At 38.3% G+C, this 22,195-nt stretch overlaps 1 protein-coding gene across 6 annotated transcripts in view; it reads left to right on the top strand.

The window, feature by feature from the left end:
* Window positions 1–22,195, top strand: part of ARHGAP10 (Rho GTPase activating protein 10) — a 275,052-nt gene that overhangs the window by 163,517 nt on the left and 89,340 nt on the right. For all 6 annotated transcript variants that reach the window (XM_073232593.1, XM_073232592.1, XM_073232594.1 and 3 more), the window contains 4 exons: window positions 1,816–1,903; window positions 9,251–9,309; window positions 19,971–20,076; window positions 21,487–21,646. In XM_073232593.1, the coding sequence (XP_073088694.1) occupies window positions 1,816–1,903; window positions 9,251–9,309; window positions 19,971–20,076; window positions 21,487–21,646 (413 nt within the window). The remainder of the gene's footprint in view (window positions 1–1,815; window positions 1,904–9,250; window positions 9,310–19,970; window positions 20,077–21,486; window positions 21,647–22,195) is intronic.

The following is a 22,195-nucleotide window of genomic DNA, read 5'->3' as shown; positions in this document are numbered from 1 at the left end:
TTTCTTGAATGTATCTGTGGCTTGTCTGACAAGCTCAGTAACAAATGAGTTCTGAACTGTAGGAACTGATCAAAATGTAATCAGTGTCAATTGCCATTGTTGAAGTGTATTGCACATTGCTGTCAGTTGTTGTAATCAAGAACTGTTGAAGTGCTTTAAAAAAACCTCCAGACTTTTGAGTAATTGGCTTCATATGTATGTTATGGCTGTGAAATAACCATCACTTCCTGTTATACTTTATTTTCAAAAAAAGTTAGAGAGTAACGTGAGTTGTCACCCTTTCTTGTGCCCAAGCTAAAAACTTTTTAAGTGGCAGGCATGACTTCTGTGGTGGTCCCGTTTTGACAGATTTTTCTTTTTAGAGGTTTTAGAAAGGAAATAATAACAAGATGTTTCCTTCCCTATTATAGAAAAATGCAGGGTAAGGGAGGAAAAAACCCCACCCCCAAACAGCTAGTTTTTTTGGTTATTTAGTTTGAAGCATCTCCCACACAGGAGCGGGGAGAAAGAATGTCTCGTCTCCTCCTCTGCGAGATGGGAGTGTAGAAAACCAGACAAGCTTCTGTTGGTCGGCTTCATTCTGCCTCCCTGAGGGCAGGTACCACCCCTGAAGGCTGATACTTCCAGTGCCTCATCTGTGCTGATTCCTTACTCATGTAATAATTTATGGAAATCTGTATGCATTTCCTGACTTGCTCTGAGGCTCTCTGTAGTTCTGTGAGAGCGTGTACATGATCTCCATGGTGCGGATGAAGACCTGACGCCGGTAGGCTTGGACCTGACTTCTTTGGGTGGCGTGGCCACTTGGGGTGGTGGCAACATATAAGCCCAGGTGTGTGCACACGCCCCAACTGAGGGCAGTGGCCCAGCCTTCCAGGGATCAAAGGTGCCACCGTACTCCTGAGCACTTGTTTGCCTTTCCCACCGTCCGTTCATTGCCATCAGGACCGACTTTTTCCTGTTCAGATTTCCTGCCTGCCATCCCCTCTTCCCTTCTGCTGCTGCTTTTTTGTTAGCCACATGTCTTTTTCTGTAGAGTTTTTGGAGGGGCATTTGGAAGAATCTCTCATTGACATACTTTTAGGACAAAGGAAACCAGTTTAATTTAGAGTGAATAAATGTCAGCAGTAAGGGTACCCAGAGACTGCCAATAAATACTGGGATATAACGTGGAACATTACCCATAAATGTCCTTCTGAGTTTATGTGTCATCATATTTCTGTTTTGGTTGATCATGCATTGATCTTCAGAAAGGTAATATGATGAGTACACACCTCTGAAGTGTGACACCAAACTTCTCATCCCGTTCTACTGACTTGTTGCTGTTTTAATAGTCCTTTTGCTATGAAGGGTGCTGCCTGTTTTCCTTGTCATAACACAGTGTGAAAGCAGTAATGCCACCCAAAACATGATAAAATATACAGACACTGCAAATGCCACATGCCCTGAGCCATGGCCATTGAGTAGTACCTTTAATGATAATAATAGTAATAAGAATAATAATAATAAGGCAGCTATGTGTGCTTTGCAGTTTCAAATTTTGAAATGCTCTGCTATACCCCGTTCTTCCCTCCTCCCAGCAGCCCTTAGCCTTGCACTTTGATCTCCACCACAGGTTTTCAGAAGTGCTGGGAATATCAAATAACAGAACATGGATTATAATATTAGAAGAAATTGTATAAAATGTGTTTATAGGAAACCACAGAGTCAATTATTTTGTGACGTGGCCATTTGAAAATGGAAGATTTGTGAGCCAGTCGAGAGCCTTTGGATGTTCAAGTTTTAATTAGATTTTCTTTCTTGTTTGCTCACTAGATGTAAAAACATGCAATGAGGTGGATCTGGAAAATTCCATAGATTGGGAAGTGAAGACAATAACAAGTGCCCTAAAACAGTATTTGAGGTAAGCTCCCCTCTGTAACTGAAGGGTAGAACAGAGTGTTTGGGTATCTGATGCAGCAGATGGTGACTCTTGCCCCTGAATCTCAATAGTTAAGTTAACCTTATTTTAAATGCAGAGCATTTGGGAAGTGTCTAATAATGTCCCAGAAAGTAAGGTAAGTAGTTGATGATCATCAGTATAAGGTAAATGGCAATGGAAAAGAACTGGAATAGAGTTAGCTTTTGAAATAAATGTCCTTTGCATGTGAGTTTTTAGGAATTAAATGCTGTGAAACAGTGAGGAAGGGAAGCTATGTATTGAATTCACTGACTCTTTTGTGTTTTTAGCTAAGCTGAGTTTTTTTTAGTTTAAATGTAAACCATTTAAAGTTAAAGGTGTACAATGATAATACATAAATACAAAGCTATTTGAAAACAAGGTTACTTGAGGTTTTAAGATAAACTGAAGTTTTACATTTATTACAAAGAGTATTTAGGACTAGAGTTAGAAATGGGTTCATCATTTCTATGGGTCATTACTCCTTAAAAAAGGAAGGGATTTAGTGCTAAAAAGCTACATGAAGAAGAAGTACATAGTGACAAAAGAAATGAATGAAAGAAAAAAATTGTGATTATTTCTTATGTTGGCGGCTTTGATTTTTGTTTGGCCTGAAATGATCATCTGGAATCATTTCTTTTTAACCAACAGATAGAATTGTTTTTCAGGTAAGCATTACCTGAGTTGAATGAGCACATTAGAGTCAATTACATATTTTATATTCTAAACAATGTATGTATTTGAAAAATTGCAAATATAGAGTCCTCATGACCCCATTATTATTCTACTTCCTCAGTTATGACCAGTCTCCCTACATACCACTCTTTTTGGATCATATTTTGAAGATTTTACTACAACATCACATTGCTGTACCCATTAATACTGAGTATATATCTCCAAAAAGATGAGGACTTAAAGAGCAATATAGGAAAGATAAAAAGAATATATAATGATCAAACCCAACAAAATATCAACCATTACTGTATTTTCAATTTTTACTGATTTTTTTTCAAAGAAGTTTTTATAGGTTTTAATTCCTACAGGGTTTGAACAATGTCAACACTTTTCATTGGGTTGTTGTGTTTGAAATCACTTTTAATCTTTGCATTCCCTCCCCTACTGTGCCCACTCCCGACTCTGTACCTCCCCCTTGACACCCCCCACCCCCCACAATGACACATTTTTGTTCATGAACCTGGGTCATTTTTTGAAATAGAATTTTCTCCACTTTAGATATGGCTGTTTGTATCGTCATGGTGTCATTTAACATGGTTCTCTAGCCCTGCTATTTCCTGTCAGCTAATAGTTCAGTCTATAGGCTTCATTAGATTTTGTAGGTAAAATTAAAAAAAAGTTATTTATTGCCAGAATACGTCACAGTGGTGCTATATTCTTCCTGTTATATTTTTATCAGGACTTCTGTGTTATCTGGTTGTTCCATTTTTTAATGAAATAAAAATGTATCAGTGAATTCATACATATATTACCTGTTTTTGAGTATTTCACTTATTAAGCAAGATGTTTTTACCACTGTTTTAAAATTTTGTTCTTAATCTAGTAATTACTATTATTATTCCTGTTGGATAAAGGGATAAAATTAAGGCTAAGTCTACATGCTTAAGTGTAGTTTGCCTCTGATAGTGGCTAACTGGTTTAGCTAAGGATTATAGTAAAAATGAATCCTGTTAGCTCCCCTTGGGGCTAGAAAGTAGGCTACCTGAGGGTAGACATTTCATGTGTCTTGTTCCCGGCAGTGTTCCCAGTATTTCGAGCTACACCTGCCACTCAAACAGGAGAGCAGTGGTTCTTGACTGGGGGCAATATTGCACCCCCCCGGAAGAAATTTGGCAATGTCTGAAGACATTTTTGGTTATCTCGAATGCTGGAGAGGGGGTGTCACTGTCATGTAATGGGGGGAGGCCAGGATGGGTGGTTGAATATCCTACAGTACACGAAACAGCTCGGTCTTGCCCCCACGTGACCAAAACGTCAGTAGTGCCCAGATTGAGAAAGCCTGTATGAGGAAGATGAAGGAAACAATGGGTGGATGATATGAAAATATAATGAGCTGTGCATGTTTACTTGACCAAAAAAGGGTGCCACCACTAGAGAAGGAGGCTTTAACCCCGTTGTACTGTTTGGTAAATTCATGCCGAAGACAGTTAAAGGGATCGACCAGGGTGACTCAGTTATGGGTGAGACTGAAAGGGCAAAAATCCAGTTCTTTTGTAGTACATCGCTTGTGGTTCTTTGTTCCTGCTTCATCTATGGTTCTTTTTTTTCCCTTGTGGGGGAAAATAGTTTAATAAACCAAAGATCTTTTTTTTTGAGTAAATGTCTCTCTGGTTTTTATTCTCTGAAGCTAGTCCCTTATTGCCTGGGCCTGGTGTTGCTGTCTCTGCCCCTTTTCTCTCATTGCATTGCTTCACCCTACTGAATTCCACTTTTAAGCAAACATTGCCACAGGACCACGTTATGCGATGCTGTGTTATTATGTAACTTCACTCCTAACAATATACACATTCTGTCTGAATGTGATAAAGTGATTATCATAAAATGGCAGATGCCTTGGGAGATTTGAAAGTTAGGTTGCTATTCTTTCCTCTATGTTATTTTTTGCAACTGAAAATGCAGTGATTAGGATTTAATTGGCACTTTTTTCTGGTGTTGTACCAAATGGTAGAAAACTGAGTTTGTATTTACCTCCATTTTGGCTACCTGGTTACATTTGGGCAAGTGGATTTCTTGCCGCACAAGAGGTCATAGAGTGTGATGGTCAAGAGCATTGTGCCCGGAGCCAGCCTGCCTGGGTGGGGATCCCAGCTCAGTCACTTAAGGTCCCCTGGCATGAAGCTGAATAGAGCTTCTCTCACCAGAAATGCTGTTGCTCTTGAATTCTTCTCACTGCAAATAACACAGCCACCTTATTAGATCGGAGGTTGGAGGTCGAACGAAGGGAAATAGCCATACTCTCAAAATACTGGGAGAAAGGAGAGAATAGCAGCGGACATGTGGGTGATTATCTCCTTTATCTTCTATGGACTTGGGGCAAAGTCTTTTTATTTGTGTTCTAGAGGGCTGAATACCACCAGCACTGTGACTGATTTCCTATCTATTCGCACTGTAATTTTGATTTCCAAAAGTGTGTTCATTACAGCAGTTTCCCACTGATGAGCTACTTTGTGAGGCTTTTAGTAAAGTGATTTTACCTGGAGGAACCTTTTAAAGTCTGGAAATTGGAATGGGACATTTTGGGAAGAAAATGCCAACTTTGGTAAATATTACAGTTTGTATTCCCAGACAGCCCCCAATGGGTGGCAGAGAGATGTAGCTCAAAACAAGTTGGGTGAGAAGCTGAGAGACACGGTGACTCAGTATAATAAATTTTGTACGGGGAACTTGTCTTTGTTCTTACCGCTCCCCTAACATTAACAATCTTTATACTTATTTTTTTCTTTTATGCTGCTTTAACTAGCAGACATATGGCAGTGCTAGAAGTGGTTGTAGGAGATACTTAGATACAAAACCATTTTTGTTGGGGAAGCAATGCCCCCTCTGGTTGTTCTTGGTGGTGTCATTTCCTCCGTTTCCTTCTTCAGAATTCTGTAACTTCCTTTCTTGGCCAGATAACCATTTTCTTGTGTGACTACTTTTTGCTTGTCTATATTTTGAGACAAAAAAACCCTAAAGGTTTACTTCTTTGCCTTTATGTAGGCTGCAGTGTAATTGATTTTATTTTTCTTCCTTAAATGAGAGTGTAGTGGGCAAGAGGAAGGAGAGAGAGGAAATAAGAACAGCTTTCCTTAACCAGTGCTTGAAGTTTTTGTTCATACCCCAAAAATTGTCATTTTGTGTGTATATATACTGCAGTGTCAGAAGTTGTATGGAGGGACTGCAATTGTAAATATATTTTTACATCAATTGTGTTTTTTTAAACAGCTTTATTGAATTGCAGTTCACGTGCAAACTGCACATAGTTATAATGTACATTTTGACAAGCTTGCCATATGGATACATCGGTGATACCATCACCATAATCAAGATGGTGAGCCTAACCATTACTCCCCAAAGCTTCCTTATGCGTCTTTATTCTTTCACCTGTTAATGGATATTTGTGTTGTTTGTAGCTTTGGCTATTATAGATCAAACTACTAAACACCTTTGTGTGCAAATCTTTGAGTGAATGTAGACCTCCATTTCCCTTGGGTAAAATCCTAGGAGTAGAATGTCTCAATTGTATGTTGGGTTTGTATGTTTAACTTTTTGGGAAATTAGCAAACTTTTTTTACCAAAGTGGTTGTACTTTTTTATATTCCCACCAAAAATGTACAAGAATTCCAATTTCTCTACATCCTTGCCGACTCTTCATATGGTTAATCTTTTTAATTTTTGACCATTCTAACAGACGTATGGTGGTATCTCGTACTTTTAATTTGCACTTCCATAATGACTGATGATGTTAAACTTTTTTTATATGCATATATGGTACCTATGTATCTTCTCGGGTGAAGTGTCTGTCTGTGTCTTTCATAGAATTTGAAAAATTGGGTTTTTTGTCCTATTACTATGTTTTGATAATTCTCTGTGTATTTTGTGTACAAGGCCTTTCATAGGTATGTGCTTGGCAAATGTGTTCTTCAGTCTTTGGCTTGTCGTTCATTCTCAATAGTGCCTTTCAAAGAGAAGTTTTTAATTTTGGTGAAGTCTGGTTTATCAATTTTTATTTTTATGGACTGTACTTTTGGTGATGTATCAAAAAATTTTTGCCTAATCCGAAAGTCCCAAAGGTTTCTTTTATATTTCTTCTAGAAGTTTTCTAGTTTTAGGTTTTACATTTAGAACTATGATTTATTTTTATTTAATTTTTGCGTAAAATATTCAGTATGGATCCAAGGTCAATTTTGAATATGGATGTCCAGTTGTTCCAGTATTATTTGTAGGAAAAACAGTTGTTTCTCCCTGAGTTGTCTGTTGAGATGATCACACAGTTTTTCCATTCTTAGGTTACTAGTATGGTGAATTGCACTTATTTTATTTTAATATGAAGGCAGTATTGCATTTCTCTGATAAACCCAGCTTGGCCATGATGTATTATCCTTTATCTACCTTGCTGAATTTGAGTTACTGAGGATAGTTGAATCTATATTCATGAGTAATGCTGATCTGTAGTTTTTGTGTAACCTTTGATTTTGGTATTAGGGCAATGCCAATGTCAAAGAATGAGTAAGAAGGTATTCCCTCTTATATTTTCTGGAAAAATTTGTGTAGAATTGATATTACTTCTTAATTGTTTGGCATAATTTACTAGTAAAGTCATCTGGGCCTAGGGTTTTCTTATGGGCAAGATTTTTAACTACAAATTCAGCTTCTCCAGTAGATGTGTAACTATTCAGGTTATATATTACTTCCGGAACAAGCTTTGGTAGCTTGTGTCTTTGAAGACATTTATCCATTTCATCTAAATTTTTTAATTGGGGGCATAAAACTGTCTTACTTTTTAAAGAAATACCTTTAAATCCTGCAGTGATTCTGGCCTTGCCTCTATCATTCCTGCCATTGGAAATTTGTATTTTTGCTGTTATTTCTTCTGGCTAGATTAATCGAAGAACCGGTTTTGGATTTGTTTATTTTCTCTATTGTTTTTCTGTTTTTAATTTCACTGACTTCTCTTCTGGTCTTCATCTACTTTTTTTCTGTTTTTCTTATTTTGTGTTTAATTTATTCCCCCCCCCCCCCACCTTCATTCTCTATGGTGAAAAGTGAAGTCATTGGTTTAAGACCTTTCTTCTTTTCTAGTATAGGAGTTAAGTGATACAAATTTGCCCCCAAATACTGCTTTACTAATAACATCCTTCAGATTCTGATATGTCATGTTTTCATTTTTATTCAGTTCAGAATACTTCCTAATTTCTCTTTCTTTGAGCTTTTTCAGATATCTTTCTGTTATTGATTTCTAATTCAAATTTTATTATAATCAGAGATTACAATTACCTGTATATATTGAACCCTTTCAAATTTGAGATTTGTTTCCTGGCCCAGAATATCTTGATATTTGTTCCATGTTTATCTTGATAAATGTTCCATGTTAATTGGGAAAGTGCGTTTTCTTCTGCTTTTGGATAGAGTGTCAGTTTAGGTGAAGGACATAATCAGTTAGGTGAAATTGGTTGATAGCTTTGTTCAAGTCTTCTGTATTGTAGCTGATTTTCTGTCTACTTGTTACGTCAGTTATTGAGGCAGAGAGGTATTTAAATCTCAGCCATAGTTGTGGATTTGTGTATTTATCCTTTTCATTCCATTGATTTTTGTTTCATGTATTTTGAAACTCCTGTTATTAGATTCGTTAACATTTTAGACAAATATGTCTTGTTGATAAATTGACCTCTTTATGATGTGAAACGACCTTCTTTGTCCCTGGCATTTTTCTTGGCTTTTGCATATGTTTTAAGGTTTTTTTATTATCTCTCATTTTTTGAAAGCATTTCAAGAGGAATTTCTTAGTTACACGATTTAAGCCTTTTAAAGATTCTTAATATCTTGCCAGATTGCCCTCCAGAAAGACTGTACAGATTCATACTTGTCTAAGTGTTCTTTATGTGTTTTATAGAGTTCAGAGATCTGGTCTTCATAAATGTAAGACATATATAAAAGTTGATTGAATTGTCGCATTCTGTTGAACACAGGATAATACATACTACCATTTATGTGATCGGTTTTGTAGAAAATTAAAATGATGTGTGTATTTTTCAATTTCAAGTCATGATTAATTTTATTTTATATCTCTCTCTATTCTTTCATAGACATAAACCAAAAATGGATATTGTATTTTTTATACTAGAAATATCTAAGAGAAGAGGATTTGATCTTTTTAAAGTTAATTGATCTTTTCTATGTATTTTTGTGGTATCTTCAATAAATATCCTAGAGATGATTTTCAAAACTATATGCCTATATGTGATGTGGTTGGGTAGAATGTTTGATTTTAAACAAGGTAATGTGTGAAAGGAAGTTTTACATATAAAATCAGATGTTTGTGAAGGTACTTTCCAAGATGAAATATGAAGTACTGTGTGCTAAATGTGATAAGAATTTGTGGCTTCTTATAAGCTTTGATAGTGCCTGGTGTACATAGCACTTAATAAAGAATTCCATTTGATTTATGTATCTTTTTGATATGGAAAAATATTCCCTAGGGAAGTTTTACACACTAAGAATTGCACAGCATGTTTACTATCCTTTTATAAAGAATGCATGCAGAGTGGTGACCTGTTTGAATTTGTTTGGTGACTCTGAACTGTCCTTTTCATATAGGAGTCTTCCAGAGCCTCTTATGACCTATGAGTTACATGGAGATTTCATTGTTCCAGCCAGTAAGTATTATGCCGAGATGCACAGCTTTGTGGTTGGTAGCATGTATAAACTAAAATTTCCTCGCAAAAAATTTTAACTCGTTAGTGTAATCTCTGTTAAAAATAGAACTCACTTCAGAAGGTCTTTGGCTTCTTTCCCTTTTAGAAGTTGAAAACATCGGACAATTAATGTATTCACGCATTCATTCACAAACATTTATTGGTTGCCTACTATGTGTCAGTAAGTGGCAGAGACAGGACAAGTAAAGCCATGCAAGTATTTCTGCCCCCAGAAGTCAATCCTCTAGCAAGTATTGCAGAACACACACCTTCCACTGTTCCCTAAAATATATAATAATGGCATGCGCAAAAAGCTGTGGGAACACAGAAGAATTTGACTTGCAGAATGTTGGGAAGATAAGCAGATTTGGAAAGATGAGCAGGTTGGCAATGGCTTCACATAGAAGGATAGTTAGGTAGAAATTACAAGCAGAAGGAATCTAGTGAGATAATGCCAGAAGCTCACACAGTATTCTATAAAGAGTGAATTATATGTGATAAAATGTTAAATGAAAGAGACTTATAGTTAGTTGGTAGAATTTTAATTTGTGATTACATTTTTTGTGAGTCATACTTACTTGAAGCTTTCTTGTTGTCTGTTATCATACACCTCAGTTTTTATATTGGACACATGGTGTTAATCATCATAGTCTTCAAAAATACACTGGTGTTGGGTATTTAATACTTAAGGAAATGAAATTGAGGCATGTTAAGTAACTTGCCAGATTATAGGGATTTTTATTTAAAATGCAAAAACTCAGTTCCACTGGCTAAAACCTGCAGTATTGGTTTTCACAGGTACACCGACAGTAGCTGTAATTGTATTTTCATTTCCTTTTATTTTTTTTCCCTTGGATGTGTTCCATAGTTTAATCTGTTGAAAAACACAGAACATTCCCTTTGGGTCCCACATTACTGCTGCCCGAACACTGCTGTGAATGTTATCTTCTTGGGAGGTCTTTGCTTCAGTTGGTGTACAAGTTCTTAGTATTTTGCAGAAAGAAGCAATGTGTAGACCCAGTTAGATTATACATCTAAACTAGGCTTTTGGAAAAGGCAAAAATATGGTTCTGTTCACTTTTGTTTTCATGTGGAAGAGGTTTTTTTTTTTTTTAAAGAATTTGTGTGATCAAGAAAGTCGGGGAAAGTTTCCTTGGCAAAATCTCAAGCAAATGCTTTGTTGTTTTGATTTCTTCCCTGTGGCATTTTTGGCGATCTGGGGAGAGAGAAATTAAACTCTAGTTGGAGGACAATTGTTTCATGTTGTTTGCCTTGGAGCCTGGAAAAAGCAAAAGAGGGCCAATTTTAATCGACTCCTTTGAGAATTGGAGAAAGATAAAGTGATTGTGGAATAAGGTTTTAAATCCCCCCAAGTTAGTGTCACTATTATCATTATCCTTTGTAACTGAAACTGGTGTGTTTGGACTTCTCACATCCATGTATCCTAAGAGGTAGGTGATGAAGTATGGTGGTAGCAGGTGAGCTTAAAGAGTTTGTTGGGGTTATCTTCGAACAGGTGGTAGAAGAGATTGTATAAGTATAAAAGGATTGTCACCTGCTAGACCAGTATCTTATGTTCTGCTTCCCGACTCTCTGGGGATGCTGTAATAGTCTTCACAATGGTTTGAGTAACAGTCCTGTTCCAAAGAAATATTGTAGTTATTGTAATTATTGGCATATCTTCTCACCTAAGTGGAGTTGCAGTTCGAATGGGACCTGTAGTTACCTTATTTAATGAGAAAAAGTACATGTATTAAATGGGTGTCTTCAATATTTCCAAGGTAGACTTTAATTTTTTATTTGAATCTCCTGTGAGTAGCCTCTGTGCTCCCTGTAGCTCTCTTAGGAGAGAGTGTGGAAGCAAATCCTCTAATCTTTTGCATATGTACTTCAGGTATTGCATAAAGCAGTTAGGGAAATCACGCGGCCAAAATTAGTCTTCGCTTTTGAATATCGTTGGAAAGTTGGGATTGGTGCTAAGCTATCATTTTCCATTAACAATGGCAGAGATTATCTTGTTTTGCTAAAGTGTCGTTAGCTGAACTGACTGCTAAAATTATCAAGCAACACCAATCTTTATTGCCGCCTCCCACAATAGCATGGAAACTAATTTTTGAATCTTTTCACTCATGTGCAGAGGTTTCCATCTGTTCTGTGCTGTTGAAGATTGTCTCTCCTTCCCTCCCTGCTAAGAGTTCCAAAGGTTTCTCCTCGGTCCCTTCGTTTCCTCTCATCAGCCTCTCACCTGTAGAATTCTGTTGAGAGCCTCTGAGCTTATTTTGGAGTGCATGCTGCAGATGCAAATTTTATTTCTTTGTGGTCACCACAAAAGACAAAACTTCTGTTCTTCATTCTTAAAAATATTGACTTACTGCTCAATGTTGAATGCATTGGGAATGTTTTTTTCTTAGAGAAAACTAAGTGAGTTAACTAAAATTGCTAAACAGGAACTAGAGACCATTGTCTAGGAAAACCACTCCTGTGTTTTCCTTTATGCACACAAAACACTTCACTTTTGACACTTCTGGTTACCAAATGTGTGTGGGTTTTTCCCATACCAACCAATTCTGTGACACCAGCTGAGTGTCCTACAATTCAGTTTTGTTCAGATTCTGTCTACCTAGAGTTAGCATCAGATCCCACACATTAAGGATTCAGTCCCATGAGACTGCCTCTACTTTAGACACCAGTTGTAAGTTCCAGGTTGTTCCAGGTGCTTCTGACTGACCAGCTTGAAATCAGGAGTCTCAGAGCCCTCACCTTGGGTATATAATTAGCTAGAATGGTTCACAGAACTCAGGGAAATGCAAACTTATGTTTACCAGCTCATTATATGATAAAGGATATCATAAAGGATACAGATGAACAGCTAGATGAAGAGATACATAGAGCAGGTCCAAAGGGGTCCTGCATACAGGAGCTTCACTCGAACGTATCTTGGAAGCTCTCCAAACACCGTATAATTAGTTTTTATAGAGACTTCTTCATGTAGGCATGATGGGTTATTAACTCCATTTCCAGCCCGTTTCCTCTTTTTAGAGTCTGGGAGTGGGGCTAAAAAGCTTCTAATCATGGCACGACCAGTCCCCATCTGGGAGCCCACCAAGTCGCCTCATTTGAATAAAGGATGTCAGCACCCAGGAAATTCCAAGGGACTGAGAAGCTCAGTTTCACACACTCCTGTCACTCAGGAAATTACAGAGTTTCTAGCTCTGTATCAGGAATGAGGTCAAAGACTAAATACCAGAACAAAGGGTTTTCTGAACACCCATATTTATAAGGGTTTTAGGAGCTTTGTGTCAGGAACCAGGGAGAGACATATAAATGAATGAATGAATTAATTCATACATATATATATATGTGTGTGTGTGTGTGTATTTATTTCATATTATTTCACACCATCCATTTTGTGAGTGCATATAATGAGTGTTTACCATAGAAATTCACAACATGAAAACACAGTTTACATGGGAATGCAAAAGACTGTGCCTTGCCTGGGGAAGGCGGGCAAGCATCTACCTGGGTGTGTTATTTATTTATTTATTTTTTTCTTTTTGAGAGGGCATCTCTCATATTTATTGATCATATGGTTGTTAACAACAATAAAATTCTGTATAGGGGACTCTATGCACAATCATTAGTCAACCCCAAGCCTAATTCTCAACAGTCTCCAATCTTCTGAAGCATAACGAACAAGTTTTTACATGGTGAACAAGTTCTTACATAGTGAATAAGTTCTTAGATGGCGAACAGTGCAAGGGCAGTCATCACAGAAACTTTTGGTTTTGATCATGCATCATGAACTATAAACAATCAGGTCAATTATGATTATTCGTTGGATTTTTATACTTGATTTATATGTGAATCCCGCATTTCTCCCTTATTATTATTATTATTATTATTATTATTATTATTATTATTTTTAATAAAATGCTGAAGTGGTAGGTAGATGCAAGATAAAGGTAGAAAACATAGTTTGGTGCTGTAAGAGGGCAAATGTAGATGATCAGGTGTGTGTCTGTAGACTAAGTATTAATCCAAGCTAGACAGGGGCAACAAAACATCCACGGATGCAGAAGATTTCTCTCAAAACAGGGGGGGTGAGGTTCTAAGCCTCACCTCTGTTGATCCCCAATTTCTCACCTGATGGCCCCCCTGTGACTGTGCCTGTCTTAGGTTGTTCCTCCCTTGAGGAATCTTACTGGGTGTGTTATTTTTGACAGTGTTGTAGTCTCTGGTCTGTGTCTCAGCCTTTCAGGCTTAGAGTCCTTGATATTATCATCTTGGTAAGAATTCGACCCAGTGAAAGTTGAACTCATGTTAAACTTAGTTTGGGAGTGAAAGCTGAAGCCTGGGTGCCTAATATCGCATGAAAAGTTTCTGCCCCCTCCTCCTCCAAACCAGAGCAGTTGTCTTGCTCTGTTTAGTGTATTTTCTTTCTGTAGTCAAGTGACCTGGGAAGCAAAATCATAATCATAAAAAGTCATTTATGATGAAAAAGTAACTATTATACAATCCAGGCACTGTTGTTTGCCTAATTAGAATGTTTTATCCTTGTTGGTCAACCTGCTTGGGAAGCAAGACAATGTCATGTGGTCTTGGCAGGGAAAGACTTGGAAACCTAGAAATTAAAGGAATTGAGTGCTTAATGATACTGATGTATTTTAATCTGAGCCTGATGTAAGGAGATGGGATCTCTCATAGAACAGGAATTCCTGGTGTCTGTTGACCAAAGCCCCTTGGCAAGTCCTTAGATGGTTACTGCTAATGCTTTCCTAAAATCACAGTATTGACTTAATGACATTCAAATATTGAAATAATTTAACATTTATCTCCCTGTGTATCTTTGATAAGCTCCAGTAAGCTATGATTATATCTTTTTCCAATAGTTGGCACAGCATGATAAACAAACACATTATGTCATGGATGCTGATTTATGGTTTCACAATTAGAAATGCTATTGCTATTACAGAAAACTCCTAATTCCCTGGCATATGTCAGAAGTTTGGTGTTAGGATTAATTCAGGTCCTTAGATTTTTAAAAAGTTATGCTTTTCATTCTTTGTCAATATGTAAATTAAAACGGAATGAAATGCATACAGCATATGAAGATATGATACATAGATAATTTATCTCAGAAAACTTTCTGAGTGCTTTAAAGTTATTATGATGCCCTAGAGACATGGAAATGCTCATTAACAGAAAGCTCTGATTAATGTCAAAGTGAAATGGAGCCTAAAGTAATTTTATTTTAAAAGCTTACTTCCAAAAATTCTTCTTTTTGGAAGAAGAGAAGAAAAGCAGACTTGGAAAAGTTGTTTGATTTCAGATGACATGGTAGTGGGGGAGAGGGTCTCAAGACAGGAAGTGGGAGGCTCTGACCCTTTTTCAGAACCAAATTCTAGTTTTTATAGAAACGAGGAACCTTACCTGTAGAGAGGGTGGGAAACTATCTCTAGCTTGTGTTTCTGCATAAATCCAAAAATTATTAAAATTAGATTTTCTTTGGAGAAAGATGATTACTAATGAAAAACAGATACTTGAGTTAGAAGTAGTTTTTTAGTGCAAGGTTTTCAAAAAATTTTCAATTTTGAATGTACAAAATTCTTATTGTAGGTAGGTATCTTTTTATGCCTTTGGAATTTTGGACTGTTTCTCAGAGTCTGTGCTTTAATTTTATTTTTCAAATTAAAGGTGTGAATTGAAAATGTTACTATATTTTTATTGCTTTCATTTTTTTCCATCTTTGATTTACTAAGGCAATATCTTGGTTTTAACTCCAGATTAGAACTTGGTTATAATTTATCACTTAACGCTGTAGATAGTTGTACTTTTGTTTGTACACACATTTGTGGTCTGTATCTGAGCATCTTTTATTATGTGATATGATTTGATTGTGTTCTGTCTTACATGCCTTTTCATTTCTTAGCCATTTTGCTTCCTGTTTTTTAGCCACAACTGTGTTCTGTGTTATAAAATCTCATTCCTTACTCTTAAACACTACTATTAGAAGTGTAAACTGGAACAAATTTAACTTTACAAATGTTGGAAGAAACCTTAAACATTCACAAAATTGATGGTGTGGAGTTCCATTTAATGACAGAGAAGAGATGTCCTGATACATTAAATGAAGTGGACTGTTTGAACATTTCATTACAACACACAGAAGGAGAATTCTGAAAGGATTAAACCTAACATTTACTAGCTTATTTTAGGGTGAGATTTATTATAGGTAATTGTAATTTAAGTGGACTTTCTGTTGAAACAGAAATGTGCACAAAGAATAAGTGTACAGCTTAGTGAATTTTCACAAAGTGAAGATAGTCATATAATCACCCCCAGGTCAAGGAATAGAACATGATCAGAAGTCTTTCTCACATGCATGCTGTTTCTGCTCACCCCCAGGACATGTGAGCGCTCCCCTGACTTTGGACACCAGAGGTGAGGGTTTCAGCATTTGAACTGTAGATAATGGAATCATACGGACTATTCTCTTTTGGATCTGGCTGCTTTTGCTCATCCTGTGAGATTGATCGTGTTGCGTGAATTAGATCGTTCACTCTCCCTGCAGCCCAGTATCCATTGAACAGACATCCCACAGTCTACTTACCTGTCTGCTGTGGATGGATACTTGAGTTGGCTTCAGTTTTGGACTGTTACCAAGAGTGCCACTGCTGTGAACATTCTAATATGTGTCATTTAGTGACTGTCTATGTGCATTTATCTTGATTTTATGAGTAGAATTTTTGGGTCATGGGAAATGTGTGTGTTCAACTCAGTAGATAACTACCAACCAATTCTCCAAAGGGGTTGAACCATGTAATTGTCCCCATCTAGTTAGCACTTGACAGTTCCAGTTACTCTGTATTCTCACTCAAGCTTAGTATTCATTTAAAATCATTCTCATGGGTGAGTAGTAGTCTTTCATTGTGGTTTTAATTTGTTTCCCTGGTCACTAAGAAGGTTTAGCGCTTTTTCCTGCATTTATTGGTAAGTGGCCATCCCCTTTCATAAAGCGGCTGCTCCAATCTTTTGCCTGTTTTTTTTTTGGGCTGTCTTTCACTTTTCTGATTGATTTATAGGAGTTCCTTATAGTCTCACTGCATGCTCTCAACTATATATATATTTCATATTTTTAGTGATTTTTTTTACTGAATTTTTAAATTTTATCTGTTTCCTAAAATTTTAGCAGAGCAGATATTTAATTTTTACATAAGAAAAAACATTGTACTACTATCATTTGGGAAAAAAAGCAAATCCCTAGGTCAGGCTGAGAATGATAAATACCATATGATTTCACTTAGGTTCACTTTATAGTACCACAAAGGAGCTCCAACTGGTAAATGCAGTGGTGTCCAGGCCCCTTGTGCCAGTCTGTTCCCCAATCTCTCTGTAACTTTGATACCACTGGCTGCCCAGCGTTGATAGGTTTCTTCTCACCCGACTTCCTGGTGGCATTGAGCCTCCCTGGTTCTCCCTTCTCTTCCCGTTACTGTGCTCTGCTTAGTCCCCAGCTGGCAGCTGCCTTGTACGCCTTTGAAGCTCATTCCACTGCAGTGTCCTGTTAGCTTCCTCAGGCAGCAGGCAGCCTCAGCCATGTGCTGGAGGTCATACCCTCTGGAGAACATAGCTACCTTCGTCTCTACAGGCTCTATGGTTTCCAGTTACCTTCCAGATCTCAGGCCCTTAAGTATCACTTCCTCCATCCTTCCCACCATCACCTTCGCCCTCAAGCCAGCACCTCCTGTGCTCCTGTCTGTCCATGGAACCATCCTGCTGTGTTACCCAGACGTGGACCATTGGTCCTCTTTGCCTTCTTCCTTCTGACCACAGCCAGTCTGCCACTGAACCGTCAGTTCTGCTTCTTCTGTGGTAGCTTCCACCTCATAGAGAGTAACCCCGACAATAGCAGTAATGAGCTAACGTGAGCAAACGGCATATGTGGTAGCCACTGGGGTAAATGCTTCACAGATGTTAACCTCCTTGATCTCAAAATGGCCTTTGGAGAGAGAGGACTGTTAACTTCATTTTGCAGAAGAGGAAACTGAAGCCCAGAGAGGTGAGGAACTTGCTCCAGGCCACTTACTGGTCAGTTGAAGCAGTGAGTGTGGCGTGCGCAGGCTGTTCTTCTTTGTTCTACCACCCACCCCCTTCCTGCCTTGTTACCACTTGCCCAAATGGCATTTCCTTCTAATTTGCTTTTTTTTTGCATTCTAATCCATTCTCCAAAAAATGTCAGGTAAATCTTTCCTAAATTTAACTCTATTCCTACCCTTCCTTGATTTACTTACAGTGACTAATTTAGAGGCCAGCAGGAGAACAGATGCTTCAAAATAGCTTTTCCAGACCAAAGTTCAAGGTGTCATTAAGTCTGAGGTGCTGTCGGTGAAGAGGCTGTGCATTTCCTCATGCTGTTTGCTGAATCTGGCATGTGCCCCTCACCCCCTCAGTTCTGCCTTCCTTGAATTCAAGACCATCTCAAGACCCCACTCTCCTATATGCAAAGCCGTTCCTCAGCTTCTCCTGCCAGTTCTCTGAAGCCTCAAAGCAAGTTTTCACTGTCCTTTCTGCTCTGGTAAACAGTGCCACATTCTCAGCTGTCACTTCTTTGATGCCCCTGAAAACTCTAGCATAATTCTCAAAACTAAACATTTCATTGATTTGTTAGATATTTTCTATCAAGAGCATAAAAAGGGAATTTGGGTACATTTTTAATAAGAGCCATGGAGAATAATTAATTCTAAAATCTTTGGGGTAAAGGGAATGTGTTGGTCCTTAGGGCTGCTATAACAAAGTGCCCTGACCTGAATGGCTTAAAGCAAATTGATCCAATTCTAGAGACTAGAAGCCTAAGATCAAGGTGTCGGCAGGGCCCTGCTCCCACTGAAGGCTCTAGGGATGGATCCCTCCTTGCCTCTTAGCTGCTGGTGGTTCCCAGCAATTCTCAGCATTCCTTGGTTTGTATCACTCCAGTCTCTGCCTCTGTTGTCACATGACGTTCTTCCCAGTGGCTGTCTTCACGTGGCCATCTTCCTCCTATGTCTTCATTTTCTTAAAAGGGCACAAGTCAGGTTGAAGGCCCATCCTACACAAGGATGATACCATCTTAGCTAATGACATCTGTGGTGACTTATTCACAGATAAGGTCATTGTGTTAAATGTGCCTTTTTATTCCGATGTTTTGATATCTGGGGCATCACTGACCCTGGGGAGCCTGCCCCTACCCGCCAAACCGGGGCTAACCCATTCCTAGAGATAGTAAACCTGAGCATGCTTTCCATATGCCAACTAACCAGGCCAGAGCCCACTTCCCCTCCTTCAAACCCCTCTTTTGGACTCTGAATCTCCGGGTTAGTTTTCTCCTGCCCTAATCACCCCAGAGTCAGGTACCAGACAACTCAGGACAGCGCCTGTGCCATGGAGCCTGCTGAAATTATACCAGCCGACCAGTCCTAGGCCTGCTGACTCTGCCTCATTGTTCCTTCACATGAGAACCACAGTAAAGCTTCCTGGCCACCCTTCCTTCCATTCTCTCTGCCTCCCGACTGACCCTGGGGCTTCCATGTGCAGCCCTGCATGGCACATGGTGCCTCCTGTTTCCAGGGATCTGTGAATATAAACTTCTTTGTTCATGACAGTCATTGCCGTGCATGCATGTCCTACCCTATCTGCTTAACACAAATCCTGGCTACTTTTTAAAATACCCACATTCTGAGATCTTGGGGGTTAGAACCTCCAACATATTTGTTTGAGGGTTACAATTCAATTATGGGAAAAAAGTTATTTGGCTGGTATTTTATTTGCATTCCACTGTGGGGCAGTCACCCTGTGACAAGACTCCTTCAAGTACGGGGTGAACAGAATTGAAGGCCAGCATGCCAGGAGGAGCTGTAGGAAGATGTCCTTAAATTTATCAACCAAGGGAACAGTGCTACTTGCGGTCCATCTGAAATTACCTTACAGTGGAGGCATAGAAGGTTAAGAAGAAGGAGAAAGATGGAGTTTATTTTCCTTTGAGAGGTGGCCTAATATGTTTACATTCTGTGTTAACAGCTGTTGGAACAGGTGAGCTGTTACAACTGTTGATTTTTAGGAATACAGGCCTACCTACCTTGAAGATAGGGCAGGTGCATATCTAGACCACCACCATAAAGCGAATATCACAATAAAGTGAGTCAATTTAATTTTTTGGTTTCTCAGTGAATATAAAAGTTATTTTTGCATTATAGTGTAGTCTCTTAAGTATACAGAAGCATTATGTCTTAAACAACAATCGCACATACCTTAACCAAAAAATACTTCATTGCTAAAAAATGTTCATTATCCTCTGAGCTTTCAGAGAGTCATAATCACTGATCACAGATCACCATGATGTGCAATAATAATGGCAAAGTTTGCAGTATTGTGAGAATTACCAAAACATGACACAGAGACACAAAGGGAACCGATGCTGTTGGAAAGTGGTGCTGAAGGACTTGCTTGATGCGCAGGTGACACAGTCCTTCAGTTCGTAAAAGATGCAGTATCTGTGAAGTGCAATAAAGCGAAGTGCAATTAAAGAAGGTATGCCTGTATATGTGAGTCTAAATAGTCTACTAACTGTTTTTTTCCTTCTTTTAAAGAAAGTGGCAGCCCAGAATCTCGTGTTAATGCTATCCACTTCTTGGTACACAAACTGCCAGAGAAAAATAAAGAAATGTTGGATATTTTGGTGAAACATTTAACAAAGTAAGCCCCCTTTTTTTTCTTCCCCTTTCTTCATTTTGCTCTCAGTACTGTGCGGTGTTCTTGGATTTGTAACGGTTGGAACTAGGGCTGTATACACAATACCAGGGACCACACCTGGAAAGGCAGGCTGGACATCTGACTCACTGTGTGTGTTTTGGAAAAGACTGTTGAAATATGATGCTTCCCTGAAGTCATATAATTATTTGCTTAACATCACTGCCAGCAACTCAGGGTTTGATTTGAAATAAAAGGAGAGAATGTTATACACTTCCCTGTATACAGATTCTGGAAATGTGATTATAAATCTATTAGCAAATTTAGCTTGGTTTCACACCTACCTACCTCTAAGTTTGAACATGTCTTTTAATGTGTAATCCAGTAATAGGTAGATATTTAATAGGATCCAGTCTAGTCTTTATTTCCTCTTTAAAAAGCAAGCAAAATACAGTAATTCAGTGGAGACATTAGCTCTTTCTTCAAATATAAATGATTCCTAGATCATAACTCTGTAATTATAGAGTTTCAGAGGTGAGAGGAAGCTGAGGAACATTATTAGAATCTTCATTTTATATAAAATGAAACTGGAGGCCAGAGGGTATTATGACCTGCCAAAGGTCCTACTACTAATACGGTCGTTCATTCATTTGGTCAATAAATACTGATTGAATACCTCTTTTAGGTCCTAGTGGATACATAGTTGAGCAGGATAGATAAAGTCCCTACTTTCACGAAGTTCCAGTCCCTCCTTTCAAAGAGGGAAAGATAAACAGATTATAAGTAAAAATATAAAATTTTATGTGTTAAGTGGTAAAAATAAATAAAATAGAGTCAAGGGATAGAGAAAATATGTTGCATGTGGGACTGTAAGAGGGTTATTTTGGAAGATTTCTGAGGATGAGTGGGATCTTTGAGTTGAGACTGGAATTAAGATGGAAGACTGCTGAGAACAGTTGTCCAGGTTGCTCACTGCACAATAGTACTGACCCAGAGGAATGAGTATAGGTCCTCTGATCAAGTTCTGTGTGCTTATAAAGCCAGTTCTTACAAAGGTGCCATGCCATCTAGTTGTCATTGAATGCTAGAGTGCAATGATCTGGGCAAGAGGGATGAGATGTTCTCAATAGATGGGAACAGTAAATGAAGGCCTTTGAAGGAGCACAAGCCTAGCTTATACCTGAAATTACTAAGAAAGCCATTGTTGTTAGAGCAGAGCATCAGAGAGTGAGAGGTAGGAAGGGGCCCCATCATCTAGGGGCTTCTTAGATGCTGTTATTTCAGAGGCAGGCACCGAGGACAATTGAGTCTCTTGACTCTGTTTTTAGGGAAATACAGAGTTACAGAATAGTTTACATTCCAGTTATTGCCCCTTTTTTGATCAGAGACATTTCTTTTCCCCCTCATCAATATCAGTGTTTCAAATCACTCCAAGCAGAACCTAATGACGGTGGCAAATTTAGGAGTGGTGTTTGGACCAACTCTGATGAGGCCGCAGGAAGAAACTGTTGCTGCCATCATGGATTTGAAGTTTCAGAACATTGTCGTGGAAATCTTAATTGAAAATCATGAGAAGGTAAAACTTGACACCCCCCCCACCACACGTTAAGGGAATTCCTGTTTTTGGTGTATCACCATGTGATGTGCAATTATCCTCTTAGATTCTCTTTTCTCTTTTCTTTAGAAAAGTGATTTTATTATCATTATGATAAGCTTGGTTTGGGGAAGTTCCCACTGAGCTCCTGTCTTTTGAGGGTGTTGTGTAAATCTGAAGCTCACCTGGTCTGTTATTTGACTGGTTTAAGGAAGAAACATTTAATCCAGCTGCAGATCAATACCAGCTATGTAATTACAGACTCTCCAGATTTTTTTGCTGCTTTAATTCCTATGCTTTGATTCCTCACTCAAATTCCATTTCTGTAACATGGGGAAAATATTTTTGTCAGCCTGTGTCACACTCTCCCCAGAAAAACACACATAACTCCCATTGTCCCCCTAGTTGTGTTATAATTTCAGGGGAGTCACATGCATCCCTGAATCTGGGAACCCCACAATCTCTGGTTTAAATGAATAATCTCTCTGGTAACAGATCTTGTTACTTGTTTCTCTGTAATCAGGGGGAATA

The sequence above is a fragment of the Manis javanica genome, chromosome 3 (genome assembly GCF_040802235.1).
Source record: "Manis javanica isolate MJ-LG chromosome 3, MJ_LKY, whole genome shotgun sequence".
In the NCBI taxonomy this organism is placed as follows: domain Eukaryota; kingdom Metazoa; phylum Chordata; class Mammalia; order Pholidota; family Manidae; genus Manis; species Manis javanica.
This window is presented reverse-complemented; position numbering and strand designations above follow the sequence as displayed.